The sequence below is a fragment of the Tubulanus polymorphus genome, chromosome 7, assembly GCF_964204645.1.
Source record: "Tubulanus polymorphus chromosome 7, tnTubPoly1.2, whole genome shotgun sequence".
Taxonomy (NCBI): domain Eukaryota; kingdom Metazoa; phylum Nemertea; class Palaeonemertea; order Tubulaniformes; family Tubulanidae; genus Tubulanus; species Tubulanus polymorphus.
Window position 1 is genome coordinate 16,171,606 of NC_134031.1, and position 20,449 is coordinate 16,192,054.

The 20,449-nt window shown below is 39.6% G+C and overlaps 3 protein-coding genes across 8 annotated transcripts; 2 read left to right on the forward strand and 1 right to left on the reverse strand.

The window, feature by feature from the left end:
• Nucleotides 1–502: 502 nt before the first annotated feature.
• On the reverse strand, nt 503–2,221 carry LOC141909202 (putative methyltransferase-like protein 24). The gene is made up of 4 exons (XM_074799588.1): nt 2,204–2,221; nt 1,264–1,367; nt 1,012–1,183; nt 503–817 (listed from the first exon to the last, which is right to left on the reverse strand). Exons 1-4 carry the CDS (start codon nt 2,219–2,221, stop codon nt 503–505), a joined length of 609 nt encoding a protein of 202 aa, XP_074655689.1.
• A 1,077-nt stretch (nt 2,222–3,298) lies between these two features.
• Nucleotides 3,299–14,327, forward strand: LOC141908711 (uncharacterized). 6 transcript variants are annotated; one of them, XM_074798863.1, is made up of 5 exons: nt 3,299–3,322; nt 4,212–4,289; nt 4,377–4,508; nt 5,229–5,972; nt 12,359–14,327. In XM_074798863.1, the coding sequence occupies exons 2-5, from the start codon at nt 4,274–4,276 to the stop codon at nt 12,748–12,750; spliced, it is 1,284 nt and encodes a 427-aa protein (XP_074654964.1). In that variant the 5' UTR covers nt 3,299–3,322; nt 4,212–4,273; the 3' UTR covers nt 12,751–14,327. The 6 variants fall into 6 exon arrangements, with proteins under 6 accessions (XP_074654964.1, XP_074654966.1, XP_074654968.1 ...); XM_074798865.1 differs by having other exon boundaries at nt 11,367–12,498; XM_074798867.1 differs by lacking the exon at nt 12,359–14,327 and adding an exon at nt 8,465–8,991.
• Nucleotides 14,328–17,206: 2,879 nt separating this feature from the next.
• LOC141909116 (fucolectin-like) lies at nt 17,207–19,087 on the forward strand. Its single transcript, XM_074799495.1, has 3 exons — nt 17,207–17,333; nt 18,019–18,270; nt 18,666–19,087. The coding sequence occupies exons 1-3, from the start codon at nt 17,240–17,242 to the stop codon at nt 18,893–18,895; spliced, it is 576 nt and encodes a 191-aa protein (XP_074655596.1). The 5' UTR covers nt 17,207–17,239; the 3' UTR covers nt 18,896–19,087.
• The last annotated feature ends 1,362 nt before the right edge of the window (nt 19,088–20,449 follow it).

Consider the following 20,449-nt stretch of genomic DNA (forward strand, 5'->3'; position numbering starts at 1 on the left):
CAATTCAATTCAATTTAAAAATGTACGCGCTATCTAAATCTGTGCATTCAAAACGATTAGAAACGAAATCAATTTGTTGGATTTCGATAATTGAAATTTGAAAAAAAGATGCTACGTTTCGGACTCTCTTAGAGACCCTTATCGTCTCGAGTTGCTCGGCGTGCGTAGAGATGAGTCCTCCCGCCAATACTGTTAAGCCGAGGTTAGCAATTCCGAGACCGGCCGGCCCAGTCGTTAGGTTTTTTTCCCACAGAAAATTAATTTCTCATTTCCTGAATCTCGTGAATGCTGCGCGCCGCGTTTTTCGCAAATAGAAGCCTCTTTCGTTTAAGAAATCACCATCGTATTTAATTCAAATAGACATCTTTCATCCAAGAACTATGAACTCACTCAACACTAATCAAATTTAAGTTCAGATTCACTAAACTAATTTTAATGTGAACAAAAAAATTATATGGAAAACGAACACAATGATCTCGGATAGTTTTAAGCTCTTTTAGTTTTAAGTCGATGTGTTCGATGAAGCTGTTTTGGTTATAAAGTTCGAGTTCACGAAACACATATCAGCCTGCCATCGATACGTTTCACCTTTACCGCGAAATGGCACTTTGTTGAGCATATGAAATGGTTCGAATCCCATTTCTGACATCTTGCGAATGTCAGCTGCGTATATTCCCATGTTCATTACCATGTTACCGAATACATGGTACTCGACCAGATATTGCTTGACTCTATTCAGCATACCGTCTGCTAGAATATTGTGTAGAACGGCGAATTCATTACCTTCGATATCGATCTTTAAAAAGTCGATTACCATCTGAAAGCAGGGAGAATTATCATTAACGATCATTATTACGCAGGCATAAAATCTGTACGCTCAGAATACCGTTCCATTAATTCGTTTGTATGTAATAAATGAATGGTCCACGATTTGACGAATAGATGTCTCAAATTCATTGTCTTGAAATCGTAATTCAAGCCGCTTATCAAAAAAATATTTCGTTCGCTTACATTTTCTCGTTTGATCATTTTTAGGATCGACTTCAAAGTGCGAATTTTCCATATTTGATCGGTTCTCACGTATTCATCTTTTCTCGGAACGAAACTGTCCGAGTCGGCACCACCAATACCGAGGTCGTAAAACCAGACTTTTTTCGAATGTTTGTGATCAGGTTTTCCCATACTGAAATATGAGGTCATATTCAATATACTCGATTCTATGATTATTGCGAGATGCACTCAATCGATCATGTCTACACACACCTGGGGTCAAACGCATACACTTCGCAACCGTATTTCTCCATCGCATCATCGAACTGCCACAAATTACCAATTCTACAAGAGGTACCATTCGCGTGAGAAGTAATCTAATGAAATCTATTCCCAGTTAATAACAAGACTTTAAAATATTCGAAAAGAGAATTTCAATTACTTTCAGCACATGAAATATAGCATTTACTGTACTAATGTCTATTTATTAATAGATAATTATATTAGTATATTAATACATAATAAGTACCCATCACAATGAATGAAGAAATGTCTCAAAAGTTTATTTAGATATTTCTAATGTTTGAATAAACCTTTGAGACATTTCTTCATTTTTGCGGGATTTTACTATATCGATTTATCGCGGATATCGTGAGCTACAACTGATTCATTCGGGATTTGCTGTAGTTTGGAGCAATTTTCAAGTTGATAAATTCGCGTCGCAAAAAAGACACTTGCCCAAACGAAAGCGCTAAGCAGCCAGGTTTCGGAGAGAATGGTTCATCGTGGCAGCCGAACCAGCTTCCTTCTTCTTCGCGTATACCATATAAAACGCGTTTCTTACATTTGTAAGTTGGACCCTTTTTCAAATATCTGAAGACATACATGATGTGTAAATTGATCTCTTCGCGGGTCCTCATTGTTTCACGGGCATTCATTTTTGAAAAAACAATCGAATACTTTACTCACGCTCCTATCAATGCTTCACCTTCCCACCACTTTAAGTTCAATTGACTTTGAGAAACTATTTAAAAAATCCACCAAAATGATCATTGTTCACATCAACATAGGCTTATTCAACTCACTAATGAAATCACTATAAATATATACTCATTCACATCCAAATGGATCCGACGTATTTATCAACAGAATTCTAGGTCTTTATTCGTTCGAAAGCATACTTACTTACATAACGCTACGGAATGAAACTTACCCTCCGTTTTAGATGCATTGTTATCCAGGCCTCTGACGAAAACGTAACGAAGTGTCGACTGTTTATTGTATAATTGCTGTTCAAAGGTAATATAGATATAGATTAAAAATTCACCGGGATTGAGTATAAAATTATTCCATTAACCTACACATACGTGTATGAGGATGATTACGACAACGACCAAACCGATCACCGCAGCAATATTCTGATACGAACGATTCATCGTTTTTTACGAACACGCTACTGTTCAGGTTTTCCTTCTTCAGTTATGTTAACCGTAAATCTGAACACAATATATACCAGCTATTAACCGGTGACAATTGAAGACATCTGCCATGGATCAACCATATTGCACGAGAGTCCTCGAATATTATTATATTAGTTCGACGCGGAGGCTCGGGGGGTAATAAACTTCAGCAGTTTATTGCAATATCAATGTTATAACTATTGGGTTTTTTCTTCATGCTACATATTGGAAAAATGAACCCTATACCAACATCAAACGGTTTTTTCGTTAAGGGTCCCCCGAGTCGGGGGCCCGACTGATCATCTTCGAGTCGGATCGAGCTGTATCACACTGTGAACTGGGTCTGTTTCTTTCAAAGTTTTAAAGTCCTTATGTGGATCAACATTAATACCTTAGTTCATCTACAATCGCCGAAACTCATGAATGGCGGGGGACCCCTAGTTTGACCGCCCGGGTTCCGGCCCCGAGAGTCGACATTCTGTCGAGCTAAACGAAACCGAATGTCTGTTAGTCGGAAATATATTCCGGAAATAGTTCGAAAATCAAGCGCATTCGGTTATTAGTTCCGACCACTAGTCGACTAAATACGAAAACCGAATTTGGCCCTGGTTGACGCTAAATTATGAACCATTGACGCTTGTTGACGCTGCCGGTGACGATATTTTCTGGCACCATTCTTGATCCAACGCATTTGCAGCGGCTTAATTTATAAGTTATTATAAATACAACACGAAGAATTCTCTTCACCTTATATGCTCTCTATTCATTAAAATGCCGATAAATGAAGTCTATCCCGTTACGCGATTTACACCTTACCTAAGTCGAATCCTTGTTTTAGCGTAATGTGTGGCGCTGCTGTGTTATTGGCTTGGGTAAGTCGTGTTTTATTATCATGATTCATCTTTCCTTATATTGCACTTCGTGATTATTTTCTTAACACTCCCGTGAAGCCCACAGACTTTAGAAGTTCTTAATTACTTGCAAATTGAGTAATCATGTAAAGCGTGCAACGGAATCGCTGCCATAAACATCCAAAATCATCACTACTACTTATCATCACACTCACTTGCCAGAGCAGGCCCCAGTGCCAGGGTTGCAGGCATCGACGTACCATAAGAAGAACCACTCAAGACGATTTTTTATTCAAGTCCGTATAAACTCAGATAGTTCTGCTGGGCACTATTACCTAATATGTGGTTAGGTAGTATTTGAATCGAATTGCCAATTTAATGACTAAAGTAAACGTGAATTTTCTGTGATTGAAGAAGCCGCCATTTTGTTTTTTTATCTATTGACTACTACACCTGCAATCACAATAGGCACAAATCGCTGCAGGCGCGGTGGGCAGATAAATGAATGATTTGTTCCAAATTGCTTGAATAAATGCCTAGTATAATTCCCTATCTAGTCATTGTACTTGTGCCAGTGAAACCCGCAGTGCTGCACAACTTTGAATGCACAGTTAACTCAAGGCTTACAACACGCCACGTCCAAAAATAGAGCAACCTTCATTCTTGTTTCTTTCAATGCAACCACAGTTCACAGATTTTTGTCTGCAATCGAAACTATTTTCATCAAATAAACTAATTGAATATTGTTTATGACCGTTTGGAAACAACCTTAGACTAGATTTCGCTGGCCTAGAGTGTCGATGCTATCAGGGTCGTATTCCTGTCCCTAGAGGGCTACCTCGGTTGTTGAGCTATACTCCATCCATATGCTTTTTATCCATTGATCAATAAGCCAAGTTGTTTCTTTCAGTATGAATTAGCCTGCTGTTATCTGATTTTGAGTGTCCATCATAATTGAATGTGTGCTTAAAAATGATGCTTATGCTCGGTAGGTTTTGAGAAATGACCCTGAAATAATCAAGATGCCTTATAGCCTAACGTTAAATGATGGAACGTTTTCATCTTGTTTGTCTAGATATCCCGTTTCAAGTTTCTCAGGAAGACTTACAACGATGTTTAGAGTCGAATTTGGAGCTGATCGAGAATATAGTTATAGATGTCGATGAGCCGACGTGGTTGAAATGGCAGGATCGCAGACAATCCCGATGTACGTAGTCGCTATACTCTCGTGTAGCTATGGGGGAAAACAGGACCCATAGAAGTCGGCCAAATATAACTCTGAAGTTACTGAACATTAAAAGTTCCTCACCTAAAGATTATAATGGTTCTAAACGATCTTAGAGATTTGTTTACTTTGTCCTGTTTTCTTCATTCAGTTTTAACTTTTAATTCGGATAGCAGTTATCTGGCCATTACGATCACATGGTCTCGTTAAGAGAAGAAATATTGGTTGGATTTTGATTAAATCCTTGTAGTAATGCTAAGAGTGAGTGACCTACCTAGTGCGTTGAATCATGGCTTTAGATAAGCCTAACCCAGTACATTAAATTCAAATGCCATGATCAGGTTCTTACAGATTACAGAAATCAAAAGAATTCAGGATTTATTTTTCCCCGCAGAAAAATGAAAGAAATCTCACTGATATTGGGGAAAATCAGGGAATTTGAATTTTGGTGTCTTGTTATCGCCAGTGACAAGTAAGAGCATAAGGAAACAGTCCGCACTGAGAATATTTTATAAATTGATCAGGGAATTTATGGTCTACCAAGTATAGCCTATGGGTGAAGGAAAATAAGGGAAATATCAGGGTAATTTGGATTCCCTGTTCTTTTTGTTTGAGCCGTGTACCCGGTATATCCCTCAGTGCATTTTGCATTTTGTTATAGACCAGAACTCGGATTCAAACTGAATATCAAATTTTTTCCAGATATGCAGCAGAATGCCATCTCAGATGACCAGATGGGAATGGCTGTTGCCGATGACGACGACGATATATCCTTCATCAAAGAGGAAAATATCGGTCACGACCAGTACAGCGCCGAAAGCCTACCCTACAACTCGAATCAGAACGCATTCCCGTACGGCAGCACCTCCGGTCAAATGATCAGATCTCCGTATAAACAATTCCAGCATCGAAAACGTCGACGCCAGCCGTCGGCGAGCGCGACGAAAAACTCAACCGCGTCTCAAAAACGCCGCAATCAAAATTTGTCTCGACAAGCGAAATATAATCCGCAACAGGCGCCGTACGCGTTGCCGCACGACCCAGCGGGCTCGTGGAGCGCGACGGAGGCCGGGGTACGCGTACCTCCGTTACACGGGGGCGACACGAGCGGTCAGGGGACGTTTCAAACGGAGCAGACGGCGGTGAAACCGGAGCCGTCGTCGAGTGACGGTCTGGGCGGCGCCGACGATTACGGCAATTACGACGCGGATGCGCGGCAATCGTACGGGGAAAACCCGGGCGACGATTTCGCGGAAGGCGGCGGCAGGAATTACACGGCGGATACGAGCGGTATGAACGACGACGGGTTGTATTTAAAGCGCGAGGACACTGACGGACAGTTGGAACAACGCCAGATGGATCCTCACGCTGAAGATGCCACAAACGACGATAGTTTTTTCGCGGTCGATGATTCAATGAATTCTTCCGATGCTCAATCTGGTTCTGGTAAGTTTCACGTGAACAATGTCTGGAATGTGGTGGTAGCGTGATCTCTTCTTGTTTTCGATGAAAAACAGTTTTCATTTATTTCGTGAAGTGGTCATTGGATGTGTATTATAGAACCCCACAACGTAGAAGATTTAAAGTGAAAATCTGTTGTACGATATTATGGCTAGAAAGAATGCTTCAGCCATTTCAGAGATTTATTTGAAATGAATATGAACTGCAATGTTACCGGTACATTAAAGAAAAGTTGTTCAAGAGGTTACCCGAAACAAGGTCACCCGAAAAGTATCAGTGTAATAGATTTTCAATGTAAATCTTCAATATTGTGGGTCTTTATGTACAAAACATAGACTGCAACAAGTCTTCGATTGATTTAGTCATTGGATTGTATTCTGCAACCAAAATGATGTATTAGAAGTAAATTTTTCTCGAAACAAGAAGAAATCAACTTTACAGGTTGAGAATATGAAGATTTAGGGTATCATGTATCAAACTTTGATTTCATGTTATTGTAGAGTAGGAACGGGCAATTTTGATAATTATTGGCCTGGTTTCAGTTTAACCGGAGATTTGCTGAAAAAAATTATGCGACGATAGAAGATCGCCGTGATGTAGAAGCTGTGAAAGAAATTGATATTTATTGTTTTTCTTTGTCGCAAACTGTATAAGTGTTGTTTTTTGTCACATCTACCGTAGATTAGAATTGTTATTTTGATGAAGCACCGCAATTGTCAATTATTCGTAAATGAGGGAGGGGGGTTAGAAAAGAACTGCTGAGTATGATAAGTGGGTAAAAGGCATGTATATCATATAGAGGTATTTTCAAATACTTGAATACTGTTTTGCTGAATTCGACAACAAGGCTTTTACTGTGTGACTTAATCCCGAATATGGATGGAGCATTACCGATGCATCATGGTATCGATACAGAGGATGACTTTAGGTAGAGGATAGTTTTGGTTTTGGTTCTGGATACTGTCTGTTCAACTGGTGGATGAAGCATCTATTTTATGATATGGAACAGGATTTCCAATTATGGATCGGAAACGTCTTCGTCAATCTAGAACTTACGCCTTTTTGAGTCCATGAGGAATATGACGACACTACCGCCGCGACCGACCCAGTGACTGGATGGAAGAAACTTTCGTATTGACTGACTCCGATTTTTCTGTCATTTTCAGACTGGTTTGTGACGACGCGACGTAGCGGAATCGGGCAGTCGCAGCGCCGAAACAGTCGGTCGATTCCGTCTGCCGGAGGTGGCGTCTGTCACACCTGCGGTCGTACGTTCAAATATCGCGGCGATTTAAGGCGTCACATGCGAATACACCTGGGAATCCGACCGTACGTTTGTGACGTGTGCGGACAGTCGTTCATTCAGATCGGAACGCTCTATTTACACGCGCAACGCATTCACAATTTAATTCTGCAGAGAAAACGAAACTCCTCGATTTAATTTCTTTCCGTCGTTCGCACGCGATCGAAACATGAGGCCGGAATCTCGCGGGTTTCGGAGGATTACGAGTCCATGGCCGTAGAGATTCTAACACATTCTAAGCTGTCATTTGAACGTCTTTTTTTCTCCCCCTCTTTTCAGGGATGCGTCTCTCGACACTCGATGCGGATTCCGCGAATCCGAAGGAAGCCTATTGTCCCATCTGTCACAGATGTTTTGCCGGCGCGTACCGTCTTAAGATCCACATGCGCGTGCACGTCGGCGTCAAGCCGTTTCTGTGTAGATTTTGCCAATACAAGTTTTCCGATTACTCGAACTGTAAACGTCACATCAGTCGCAAACACACGTCCGATAAACAGGAGATTCTACAAGCAGTTGTTCACGTTTACAAACTTTAACTCTGCTATATTTCGTTTTCGCTGCAGTTAAACAGGATTTCCCCCCGTAATCGAATGTGATACGAATCCCTCGCTATGATTTATAGAAAAGAAGTCACTTTATCCGTGATGTTTTGCGCCTAGGTTTTTTCGTCGCATGGTCACTCGCGTATAACGCCAGTTCGCGGAGTATCGTATATGAATTTGATTTGTTCCAGCTAGGGCCTTAATGTTTCATTTACGGAAGATTTTTTTTACTGTTCTATGTAGTGGAACCTCGTTATAAAGACCTCAGATATAACGATTTTTTGGTTATAACGAACTAGAATTACATCCCAAATAGTGGATTTCAATGATTTTCTTACTCGATCTACCGAACTATCGGTTCTAGACTTTCTGGTCCCCGGAAGTTTGTTGTAACGAGGTTCCTCTATAGTATATGATTTGTAGTTACGTGTTCAATAAAAGAATGTATTAATCGAAACGCGTTCTAAGTCTGAAGTTACTTTTTCGATTATGAGATAAAAGCATTTTGAGGTTTTAAGAGTAATTTTTATTCAGTGTCAGTATTGAGCTGGTTGCGGGTCTAGGGTCGGAGAATTCTTGTGATACATCATTCTAAGTCGTAATTTCAACAATATTTCTCCCGATCTTTTCAGGGTTGCGTCGCGTGCCAGCTCAAACTGCTGCCGGTTCGGCTAATTCGAAGGAAGTTTTTTGTCCCATTTGTCGCAAATGTTTGGCCAGTACGTACGGACTTAAAATCCACATGCGCGTGCACATCGGCGCTAAGCCGTTCTGGTGTCGGTTTTGCCAACGCAAGTTCGCCGACTATACGAACTGTAAACGTCACATCAGCCGTCGGCATACAAACGATAAACAGGAGATTCTACGAGCGATTATTCGCGTTGACAAATTGTAACTTCGATTTTCCAAAAAACGATTTCGCTGCATTTGTGAAGGGGATTTTTCTGAAATTAAAATACCTCTCTGTTATCTATAAAACGAGGTCATTTTATCGGTGATATTTTGACCCTAGGATTTGCTACGTATCTTCACTTGCTGCCAAGCGCTAGTTAATGGAATATTGGATGTAAATTTAGTTTGTTCCAGCTAGAACCTTTAAGTTTCACGTTTCATTTGCACGAAATTTTGTAGTGTGTTTATATAGAATATGATTTATTATTTGTACCCATGTGTTCGATGAAAAATATATTAATGAAAAAATTCTAAGTCTTCATTTCACTTTCTGTTTTGAGATAAAATTGCAGATGAGATGTTAGGATAAAAACTTTCAGAAGAGAGTTCGCATAGTCAGTATTGAGCTGGTAAAGGGTCTAATTTCGGGGAATTCTTACTCATTCCAAGCTGTCGTTTGAACTATATTTTCCCCATCTTTTCAGGGTTGCGTCGCGTGTCAGCTCAAACTGCTGCGGGCTCCGCTAATTCGAAGGAAGTTTATTGTCCCATCTGTCGCAAATGTTTGGCTACTTCGAAGGGACTTAAGATTCACATGCGCGTGCACATCGGCGCTAAGCCATTCTGGTGTCGATTTTGCCAGCGCAAGTTTTCAGATTATACGAATTGTAAACGTCACATCAGCCGTAGGCATACGAACGATAAACAGGAGATTCTACGAGGAGTTATTCGCATCGACAAATTGTAACCAGTTCTGGAACTGTTTCTGGCGGATGTTAAAATGTGGCGAATATCCACGACAGCATCACCCAGCAGGAGTAAATCTTAAATCTTAGTATGAATTGTATCTGTGGGCAGGTCTTATTTCTTCGGAGCTATGAGTTTGTACTGTTAGAATTTCCCAATACTGTTAAGCTAAGCTCAGGTCAACTTTAGTAGACCTGGACCCAGTTCCACAGTTGTGTGTTAAGGTTCAATTCTGAGTTAACTCATTGAAAATGAAATAACTTTAACTCAAGAGTTAACTCTCACTCACAACTGTGGAACTGGGTCCTGGTCATCTCGTCGACTTTTTCATCGAGAACCTTTTCGACATTAGTGTGCTTACGACCGTGACGACTTGATCGCACGAATCGCAAAGTCAGAACAAATTCTGTTCTTGATGACCCGATCAGATTGCCGTAGCCAATCGGCAATGAGGTACCCGTCACATTACCTTTAGATTCTGCGATGATCGACTCGTAGTCGACGTGAATGCTCTTATGACGTCGCGACAAATGAATCGTCAATCAGCGGTCAGGTGTTTACTACCGTTGTTCTAACCATGAGATGATCGTGTCATTAATCAACCTGATCTTAGCTTTAGTTGTTTCATTTGATTACGTGGAAACTCATTCTATTCTTATCGTGATGCAGAACATTAATATGGGCTTCCGAGCTGTTTTTCTAGTGATACTACGGAATAGTTGCTGCGACAAAGTTTTAAATTGTATTTCGAGTGATTTATATCTTTTTAAATCTAAATGGATTATTTTATTAGAGAGTAGATTGAGGTGACTGTTGGTCTGTTAAATGTTTCAGAAAGTGACTTATCAGTTGATTTCAGCAGTAAAAAGCTGTTCTAACCAAGAAAACTTTGTAACCACGTAATACCATTCATGAGGCCTTTTTTCTAATTACTTAGAGTACGGATCCGCTGACCAGAATTCAACATTCTATTAAAAAAAATCGTTTCATCGATTTCACGTGTTTCATATTATTTTTTTCAAAATTTTCGTGATATTCGATTCCCATCTTTTGAATTCAATTCCACATAATTTTCAAACCTTCCACGATTTTATGTGGAATATACTGGAATAACATAATAAAAAAATTCATTTTCTTCCTGTTTTCTTATGTCTCAAAAAGCAGGTGATAGAAAATTCTTTCTTTATCTTTTACATTCGGCCTGCCATTTTTTTTTCCGTATAAAATCCGTACTCCGCGTAATCGCAAAAAAAGGCCTCAATTCTCAAGTCTCCCAATTCTCCTACAGTCGCTTCTTCTACTTTCAGTGTGTGCTTCGAACGCGGTTAAATCGACGTCGCCTTCAGACGGGAAACGTTGCGATCGTCCGGCGAAATCTTATCCGTGCAATCTTTGCGACAAAATTCTCACGTCCGACTTAGGCTGGAAAATCCACACGAACGCGCACGTCGGCGCGCGGCCGTTCTGGTGTAAATATTGCCAGCGTAAATTCTCGACGCGCAGCAATTGCCTGCGACACATCGGTTCTCAACACGGGCAGCACGCGGTCACCGACGGCGTGATCGAAGTGAATTTCATTCATTGACGCGAGGAGGAAAATGCGTAAAACTGAGGCGCGAATGTGACCGACGATAGAGTTAAAACGTGATTTAAGATAAAGTTTTTTTCAGTATTCTTATTTCGAATTGATAAATGCTGTCACCTGATTTTGATTTGTGGAATGGATATGCGCGGCGTGGCAGAGATTAGTTATTATGTGAAGCAAACAAATTACTGTTGTTTTACGTATTACCGTCATTTTTTTCATTCGCGATGTTGACGCATGACAGCGAACCCGGGAACTTAGGAATTTAAGGTGATTAAAAACAGTAATCCACAATTTTCGACTACTTTCAGCGTACACGCCGTGGCAAGCGAAACAAGAACAGACTCAAGACTTCAACGCGACATCAACGTCGTCGCAATCGGCGTGTAGATATTGCGGTCAGATGATCGCCGACAGCAAGCTGAAAGCGCACGAGAAATCGCATCAGCGAACGGTGTTCGAATGCCCGACCTGCGGCCGACGACTGACCTCCAGCAACGGCCTGCAGATTCATATGCGCACGCACAACGGTCACAAACCGTATCGATGTAAATTCTGCAAGCAATTGTTCACCGACCGCAGCAACTGTAAAAAGCACATCTACCGACAACACTGTCAGGACAAGGACATCGTCGATAAGGGTTTCGACGTAGTTTAGATTTTGAGAACATTGTTAGATTATGTTAGAGTCTTTGTAGGCATATTTAGCCAGTTTCATCGTATATATATATTATATATATATATATTTTTCTATAGAGTAGAGGATTAATCAGATTTTTGTTTATAGAATAATGTATTCTTGATGTAATAGTTGTAGATCGTGCTTTCAGATATACGTCTATCTTAGCGGATTCAGATATGTAAAGAAGTGTATTTTGTTGTTTAATGAATATGGTTAACCTTGCCTAACTAGATGCATTTAACCGGGCTTTCTTTTATTCGGCTGATTACAAAAGTTTCAACATTAGCTTGGTATTTTCAAAAATGTTAGTAGCACGTTTTTCACTTTTCGTCATAAACTTGGACGAAATTTTACCCTCTTTCAATTGCACTAATTTAAGAATTGCAAGGTTTGCTTTATACAGATATTCACAAGATTTGAGCTTTTCACCCCCGTTTCACTGGCACAAAATGACTGCGGCACGGAAGTCGTCATTATATGTCGACTCCGGAAAAATCAACACTAGGACGAAATGGTGCAGTTGTGTTATTGGTCGGACCCAAGTGCTCTGTCTCTATCGGTATATGAACATGTCTTACTTACTACGTGTACTATCTAAATTATCTATTACCCTAATTTCAGGGTCATTGTGGCAACAGAAGAATAAAGAGCGGGCACTCGGCGGTCCGGACCAAGCGACGGATCATTCCGGCGGAACGCGGGCGCCGCCGGATGTAGACATTAGCGCGATGAAAATGTGTAAATTCTGCTACTTGATGATCGCGCCGGACGAGTTCAAAAATCACGAGGCGATGCATAAAAGCGTTTTCACGTGTCCGGTGTGCAATAAATCGATGACGACGAACAAAGGTCTCGAAATTCACATGCGTTGCCACAACGGCGAAAAGCCGTTCCAGTGTAAGTTCTGCAGCGCGCAGTTCTCCGATTTGAGCAATTGTAAACGCCACATACGCAATCAACACTCGGCGGATAGCGAAATCATCAAAGCGGGTTTTACGATTCTGAAGTTGTGATGTGCACGTATAGAGCTGTTTTTTAGGGAATTTGAACGTTATCGGATCTTGGTGCATGCTATCTCCGCTGATTGTATAATTCTCACTACTTTCAGGCACTAGTGACAAATTTTGTCTCTTGGAACCAATTCTCAGTAGAGAGAGAGTTAACATAGTTAAATATCCATAAAAGTGGTGTACTAGCAAAATCCATCACTGATTCGTACACCGCACTGCAGTGTAGACGCACTGAAAGGGTTAACAAAAAATATTATACCTTAACTGATAGCTGTAGTGTGCACTAGGCTCCAGTATGCGATGCTGCTGCTGCAGTCCTGGAAAATATTCGCACAAGGGAAAATTCATAGTCTTCATGAAGTTGTGCATAGGTTATACAAAATTACTAATAAAGAATTTTAGAACTAATAAGTCCATTCTAACTTGGCCCTTACCAGGAACAGACCAATTTAGAACGACCTAAATCGGACTCGTGTATTGACATTTTGAATCGGCCGTTAGGACTGGTCCACTTTATGTGCAACACTGTGATATTAACTGGAAATAAGAGCATATTATCTTTTCGCGCACACGGAGATGGTCCATTCTTAAATTTAGAAGGGACCTAGGTCGGTCATTTTGGTTGGTCTTAATTGGTCTGTTCCTAAAAATGAAAATATCCAGTTTAACACGGAGTTTTTCCCTGTTTACTACACAAAAGCCAAATGTGGCTTATGCATACTTTATGAATCCGATATGTAAATTGAAGATGTTCCTGTGTATGACAAGTTATTGCTAAAACAATCAAATTATTCAATGTGCTCATATTTGTTAGAATGAAAAATTGACTGGCGCCTTCGTAATGTGTACCGGGGTACATTGAATTGATATGCATGAATTGATTTTCTAGTTGTTTGTCTAAATGAATTGAAGGCTGTATTGTTTATCTCATAAAACGTCATGGATTTTGTTCGGTTTCTGGTTATTCTAACCATGGCTCCTTGTTTCTTAACATCTTTAAAAACGCAATAGAGAGAGTTAAGAGGTTTATTTATTTGATTTCGTTTTCTGTATCGGAATTTGATATTTTTGAAAATGTGGAAATGATTTCATTTCGATTATGATTTTAAGGATTTTTTAGAGAAATATGATTTTACACTACATATTTTTTGATACGCTTGAATTATTTTTGGGATGATGACTTAAATGTGATTGCAACTGAAGTGTAACAAAAAATGTAAAAAGCTACGTAATACCTTGTATGCAGTAGCCATAGAACCATGGACGTATAAGCTAGTTTTAACCATGAAAGAACTAAAAACATTGAGTTTTCTGCTATTGTTATTCTGTTGACCTTGGTAAAATCGTTATTGGTTATTGCTCATCAGAAATAGTCAAGCACATCGAGACAGCTTGTTTGAATAAAACATACTTTCATGATAAGTAGCAATAGCAACTACTCTAGGTATCGGTCACATATCATTATTGTTGCTGTCATCACTTTGGTCTGAACCTGGTCGTCTGCCATAGTTTAGTCAATAAAATATTCATATCGTTGTATATTAGTACGAATGTATGTACAAAGTCTCAGAAAAATAAATACCGCATTTATTGTTAAGAATATATATATATATATACGTATTCTGTTGTCATATTTCTGATTGGAGGTCGCTCAGTCGTACACAGTCGTTGGGAATCCCTGAGACTTGTCGCATTTATTTGGTATGAAGGTTTTATCAACACAAATGGACAGATATAATCATCAACTGAGGTGTAAACTAGTTCCAAAGAAACTAGTTGCAAAGAGAAAGGGGGTCTCATTTGCAATTGCCACCGCAATTAATTGATGATATCATACATGTATGAATACAGTAAACATTTCTTGCCCGGATCTCGTGGGACCAATAACTTCTAGGTACCGGTGCGTGCGTTCCGGGGCAGTCGGAACAGGCGTGGGTCATTAATGAGAAATGAAAACTTTGTGACATCGAAGCAAGCGACTCCGGGGTAAACCACAGGCTCTCGTATTTGAAGTTTGGGGGTGAACTGCAGCTTTGATCACCCAGTACCCTAGTCAGTAACCTGTCTGTGGTTTACTTTCACGATCGGATATTTTCACAAACCACATAATAGGCCCATCCGATTGGTATAAGCCCATCCGATTATAAAAAGCTTACCACCCGGGCTTACCACCAATGATTAGGTAACTAACTAACTACCAGTAACCCTGGTATACCATATAAAAAGAATAGTATCAAGGGTTCTGGATGATCTAAGCTACAGTCCATCCCCAAACTTCAAATACAAGCCCCTGTGGGGTAAACGGAGTCTACCGTATAATCATACCTTTTCCGACAAAAATTATATGTAATTTTATATAGTCTGTATAAGTAAAGGATTTTAATTGTTATTCTTTCAGGTATGGGCAGTGCGTTGAAAGCGGCGTCCTACAATTGTCAGCCACAATTGGTTCTCATCTGTCCAGTATGCAATAAAATCTTCCCGAAAAAGTACACGGCCAACTACAAAAAACACTTGCGCATTCACACCGGCGAGAAACCGTACAGCTGTGACGTCTGCGGCCGAAAGTTCAAAGACGCCAGTAACCGTAACGTGCATCTCAAACGCATGCATAACGCGTGTTAGTTATTTCATCTTATTGCGCGTACTCGAAACAACGATATCTAAATGCAAATTGGAATAGATGTTTAATGTATGGATATTGAAGTTTATCTTAATATGAATGTATGAAATATACAATCCATGTAATGTATTAGTTGAATAACCACCATCAAACGTGGTGAGCCAGTGGCGTTGGAAGTGCGGCGACTGCAGCGGCAATAATTTACTGAATGACGTTTTTTTCTTTGAATACCACATTTTTGAAGAAATTAAGTAAATTCGCCGCGGCAATATTTAGAACCTGTCCAAAATCATTTGGCCGCGGCAATCAAAAATTGCTTCCAACGCCCCTGTGAACGGATAATAAGGTAAAACCCCGCTACGTACGGATTAAAATTTTTTAGAAAGTCGAGAATTCACTAAGTCAAAAAATTAAAAGAAAACGACGTTTCGATCTCACCCAGTAGAGATCATCGTCAGGTGTGAAATTAGATATAAAAACAGTTTTTAAAAACTTTTAATCCGTACATAATGGGTTTTTGTTCTTACTATGTAATCTATGTTTTTCGGACTTTAAGTTGTTCTTTTATATTGAAGAGGAAAATGCTAGCATGTAGACTACTTTCTTGTCGTCTTACGAAATTAAGTATCTTGTAACTTGCTGTAAAGTTTTACCGGTATATGTTTTGATATCATTATAGTGTGTCTTATTTTAACGAAATAAACAGTTTTCGTCATTTTAACTTCTTTCGTTCGGATAGAGCGTGTCGTTTTCTCTGATTCTGGTTCCAGAAACTCAGGCGCATATTATGTATTCCGAATATTCCAACCACAATTGAAATTTAAGTCAATTTTGTGTCATCTAAAAGAGAATATATATGAAAAATGGCTCCAGTCTCCTTTGTAAGAAAAAACGTATATAATTTGATGATACCCCAGACGGTTTGGAGGATTTAGAGCTTATATTCCATATTTTAGATTTAACGTCTGTTATCGGCGCAGAGGGATGCCCCCGTTAACCTTCCTATAATCAATCAAGTTATCAGCAGATAATGACTGAACGATTGTTCATCTTTGGAAGAAAAATATAATCCGCTTGCAGCTAAATCAATCGATAAATATCTCACGACCGCGCGATCGTAAATGTGCGAATTTTCTCAGTCGTGAAAATCGTCTAATCTAAATCGGCGATAAAAGCGTTGTTTATGGCAATTTAATGATTTTCCGTGTGACGACGATCCTCGGCAGGCGTTTCTTGACGTAAAACTCCTTAGCGTTCGCGTTTGAAAATCATTGTAATAACAATTAGCGCATCTTGACAGAGCTGTCGTACTGCTGTTAGCTTCTCTAGACCGAACATTACCACCATCTCGCGAAATACGTAAATGTTGTGTTACTTTATATCATTTCATGTAGGATTATTTCAAGCCACGTGAGAAATTTCTTTGGAAATTAGAATTGAAATTCTATGCGTAATCTGCGAAAATTTGATTTCTTGATCTTTTGGTTTCAATATCTGCGAAAAGTATGAGAATAACAGAGTCAGCAGTTTTCCGAGTGTGCGTCGCATGTCTTTTTATTTCAAATGGAATTAGAGTTATCACTGCTCAGGTTGTTGAAGGTAATCTATGAAAATATCGATGTATGTCCTAATCGGCAAACATTCGGTACAAAAATCTCATCCTTTCAAATTGAAGTTATTATTTTCAATATCTGTATGATATCATCTCATATTCTCGTATCGTTGCCAGGGGTAAACTTAGCACTGAATCGACCGGCCAAGATGAGCACGGAATATTTTCCGGGACAAGCGTACGGAAGTGCCGCTAAAGCGGTCGATGGCAACACGAACGGATATTTCGTCTCGGGAGACACTTGCACGCAAACAACGATGTCCAACGCTGGGAATCACTGGTGGATGGTCGACCTGAAGAGAAAATACCTGGTCAGAAATGTCTATGTTGCCAACAGGGCGGATTGTTGTGGTAAGAACAACCTCATTCCACCTCTTCGTAGTATGTGGCTGCGTCTAGATATATCTTAAATCTAAAAGCCACTCTGTTTGACCTTAAAATAGGGATAGCCCCTCTTATTCATTGATTGGTGAATTTGATTTGAATTAACTTGATTTGATGTGCCTTTCAAACCCACCACACGTGCCGTAGCAAAACAGGGGGTTTGCTTTTGAAATCAGAAATCGAACAGGGTACAAATGCGTGATTGGCCGTCGAATTTACAGAATTTCGGTTCGGGTTCATGTAAACTATGATCATCCAGCCTGAACCGGCAAGTGACTGACTGGGGTTAATTTATACCAAAAAATGTTAAATATATTTAACTATATTATCATACTAGTTTTATGTAAGAACATTACAATCAAAGATAAACGCTCAAATCGAGTGCTGGTGTGTAAATATTGTTAAAATCTATTTTCTTTTTCTACATTTTTTGTAACTGTTTTACATGAATATTTCTGTATCCTCATCAATGTATCACTGTAATGTGGTTTGAGTTGTTAATAAAGTCCAAGTTCAAGCCTAAATTTATTGGGCCTACATCGAGATTTGGAAGTAGGCCATTTTTAACGAAAATGACAGTTATTATTATCAAAATCAAAGACAGTTTTGGGTTAAGTATACGTAAATCTGTGTTTGGTCTTTGTATTTGTAGCATCACGACTGAGGGACTTTGACATACTCGTCACATTAGATAGACCGGTCCCGGAGTACGCGCTGGACGTCACGCCTGATAACACTTGTATTCACAAAACTGGATCTATGATGTTGGGCGAGAAGAGGAACTTCACGTGTGCGTCGCCGATAGTCGGAAATTTCGTGATCATCACCAAACCTGGTAACTCGGAAGCGTTGACATTGTGTGAAGTGCAAGTTTACGGTTCGAAAGCTCCCGATCAATTCAATGGTAAGTAAGCATCGACCACAGCAGGCAAATAAGTAGGTTATTATCACGTAAAATCACGTACTAAACAACTCTTTTTTATAACCTTAAAAGTTGGAAATTAGTTTGTGACCAGATCCACGGCCATCTGTTGTAGCTCGGTCAGATAAGGCGTGATGCTGTTGCATCCACTATCAGTGTTCAGTGATAAGTAGGTTCGCGTCCTAATGGCTGCTTACAGTGTGCGGGCAACTCTTCAAAGGTAGTCCCGTCGTGAGGTTAAATGAATAATCCAATAGGGTTAGTCTAGGGAAACCAAGATCCAAGCGACGTAAAAACCAAAACAAACAAACAAACAAACAAACAAATTGTATAATTCTGCATTTCAAGTAGTTCTCTATTTTTTCATTTTGAGGTAGATTTCAATTTCCGTAAGCAAGGTAACAGAAATCACCTGGTGGAGAAATACGAAACAGTAAAGAAGCGATCGGATATCGAATGTGCTCGAATTTGTCGACCCGACGACAAATGCGAGGGTTTCGTTTACAACGGTATCGTCTGCGATCTATACACAGTGAATACGAGTCCATTTTTTGCGCCGACGAATTATTACAAGAAACTGCAGCCGATGCCAGACGAGCGGGTCTGATTGATAATTACAGCTACCGAACTGCCATTCCGTGTTGACACGAAGCAAAATGTACCGCGGATAAAATCATCCGGAAAACAGTGTATGGCGCGGACGTTTTTCTCGGTGCAAAATTATCCCGTATGAGATCGATCTGGTGAGACGTCTAATTTTTAAAACACATTTTGCCATCAAATATGGATACAGTTGAAAAGTGAATGACTGGTATAGTTCAACGATATACCGTAGGTTTATCGATATGAAAACTAAATGCCAATAATAAACGCCCACTGGACTGCCAGTTTTGCGGTTAATTAGATAACAGAGTTACTTTCGTAGTACTTGTACACGAATAGAAATGCATACATTGGCACGTTACTGCTTCAGGTTGACGTCCTGTACTTAACTGGTTAATTAACATTTCACTAGGAAATTATTGGTATTCGTTCGAGTTTCAAGGCGCGGCGAATAACATCCGCACCAACCATAGCTAAATAACTTTACCGATATATTCTTGTATGTCAGTCCATCATTGTATGTCCATCATAAGCCATAAGCTCTCCAGTCAATCTGCAATAGTCAAAAAAGTCAAAAAAAGGAACCACGAAAGAGCATTTGCTCAACTTGAAAACTTGATATACATTTTCTCGATAACTATTTTTTCTAAAGGAATTGATGTAGCTGTTGTGTACAGCTGTTTTGTCCCCTCGGATACACGCTTTTAACCGAAGTACCGTATTTAGAAATATTAGCGATAACTATATATAGGACTTACACCAGGTGCTTAACGGATTCCTATCCCAGACAAGTCGATACGGACAACTCCATCCGTTCTGTTGCACGATCCGCCATCCCCGTAACTTGTCGGTTTCCAATTGGCGGGGAGAACTGGTAACCGTTTTGATGTGTCCGCGAATGTAAAATCACTTATATCGACCAATAAATTCTGAAAATTTGTAAATTGTAAATACAGTTTCAACCAGTCCGTATTAACTCATTTGAATATCCAAGCATCGCAGGTTACACAAGAACCCACGACAAGATTGAGGCGGATTTTATTGAAATAAAATTCCGGATACATTTTGTATGTGGGTTCATTTTGGTGTGGCATCGATGAAATCGCGTAGTTGGCGTCTTCTCTAGCTGGCTGGTAAAGATAATTTATGTCCTGCTTTCGACGAAATGTTTTAACAATAAATAGCGATGCTTTCATTAAAAATACCGTCCAAAAAAAGTTGATAGGTGCCATCCACCGCGATACCATTACCAACAAAATGTTTACAACGGTTCGGAAACAGGCCAACATCTAAAATGACAGCAAGCGACGATTGAAAATGAAATGCAGATATATTTGGACGGATGTTGGCAAAGATTGAAGTATTTACCATATCGTCTGTATCTCATTGCACCAGTGATAAAAGACACTGAGGTATAAGTTAGTACATATTTCAATTAAATTAAAAAGACACTGTATTCTATATTCAAATGCTATGCTATACGCTTCGCAGTACAAAAAATGTCCTATTTGGCCACAAATGAATCAATCTAGATTAGACAGAATTTATAATTAGTTGT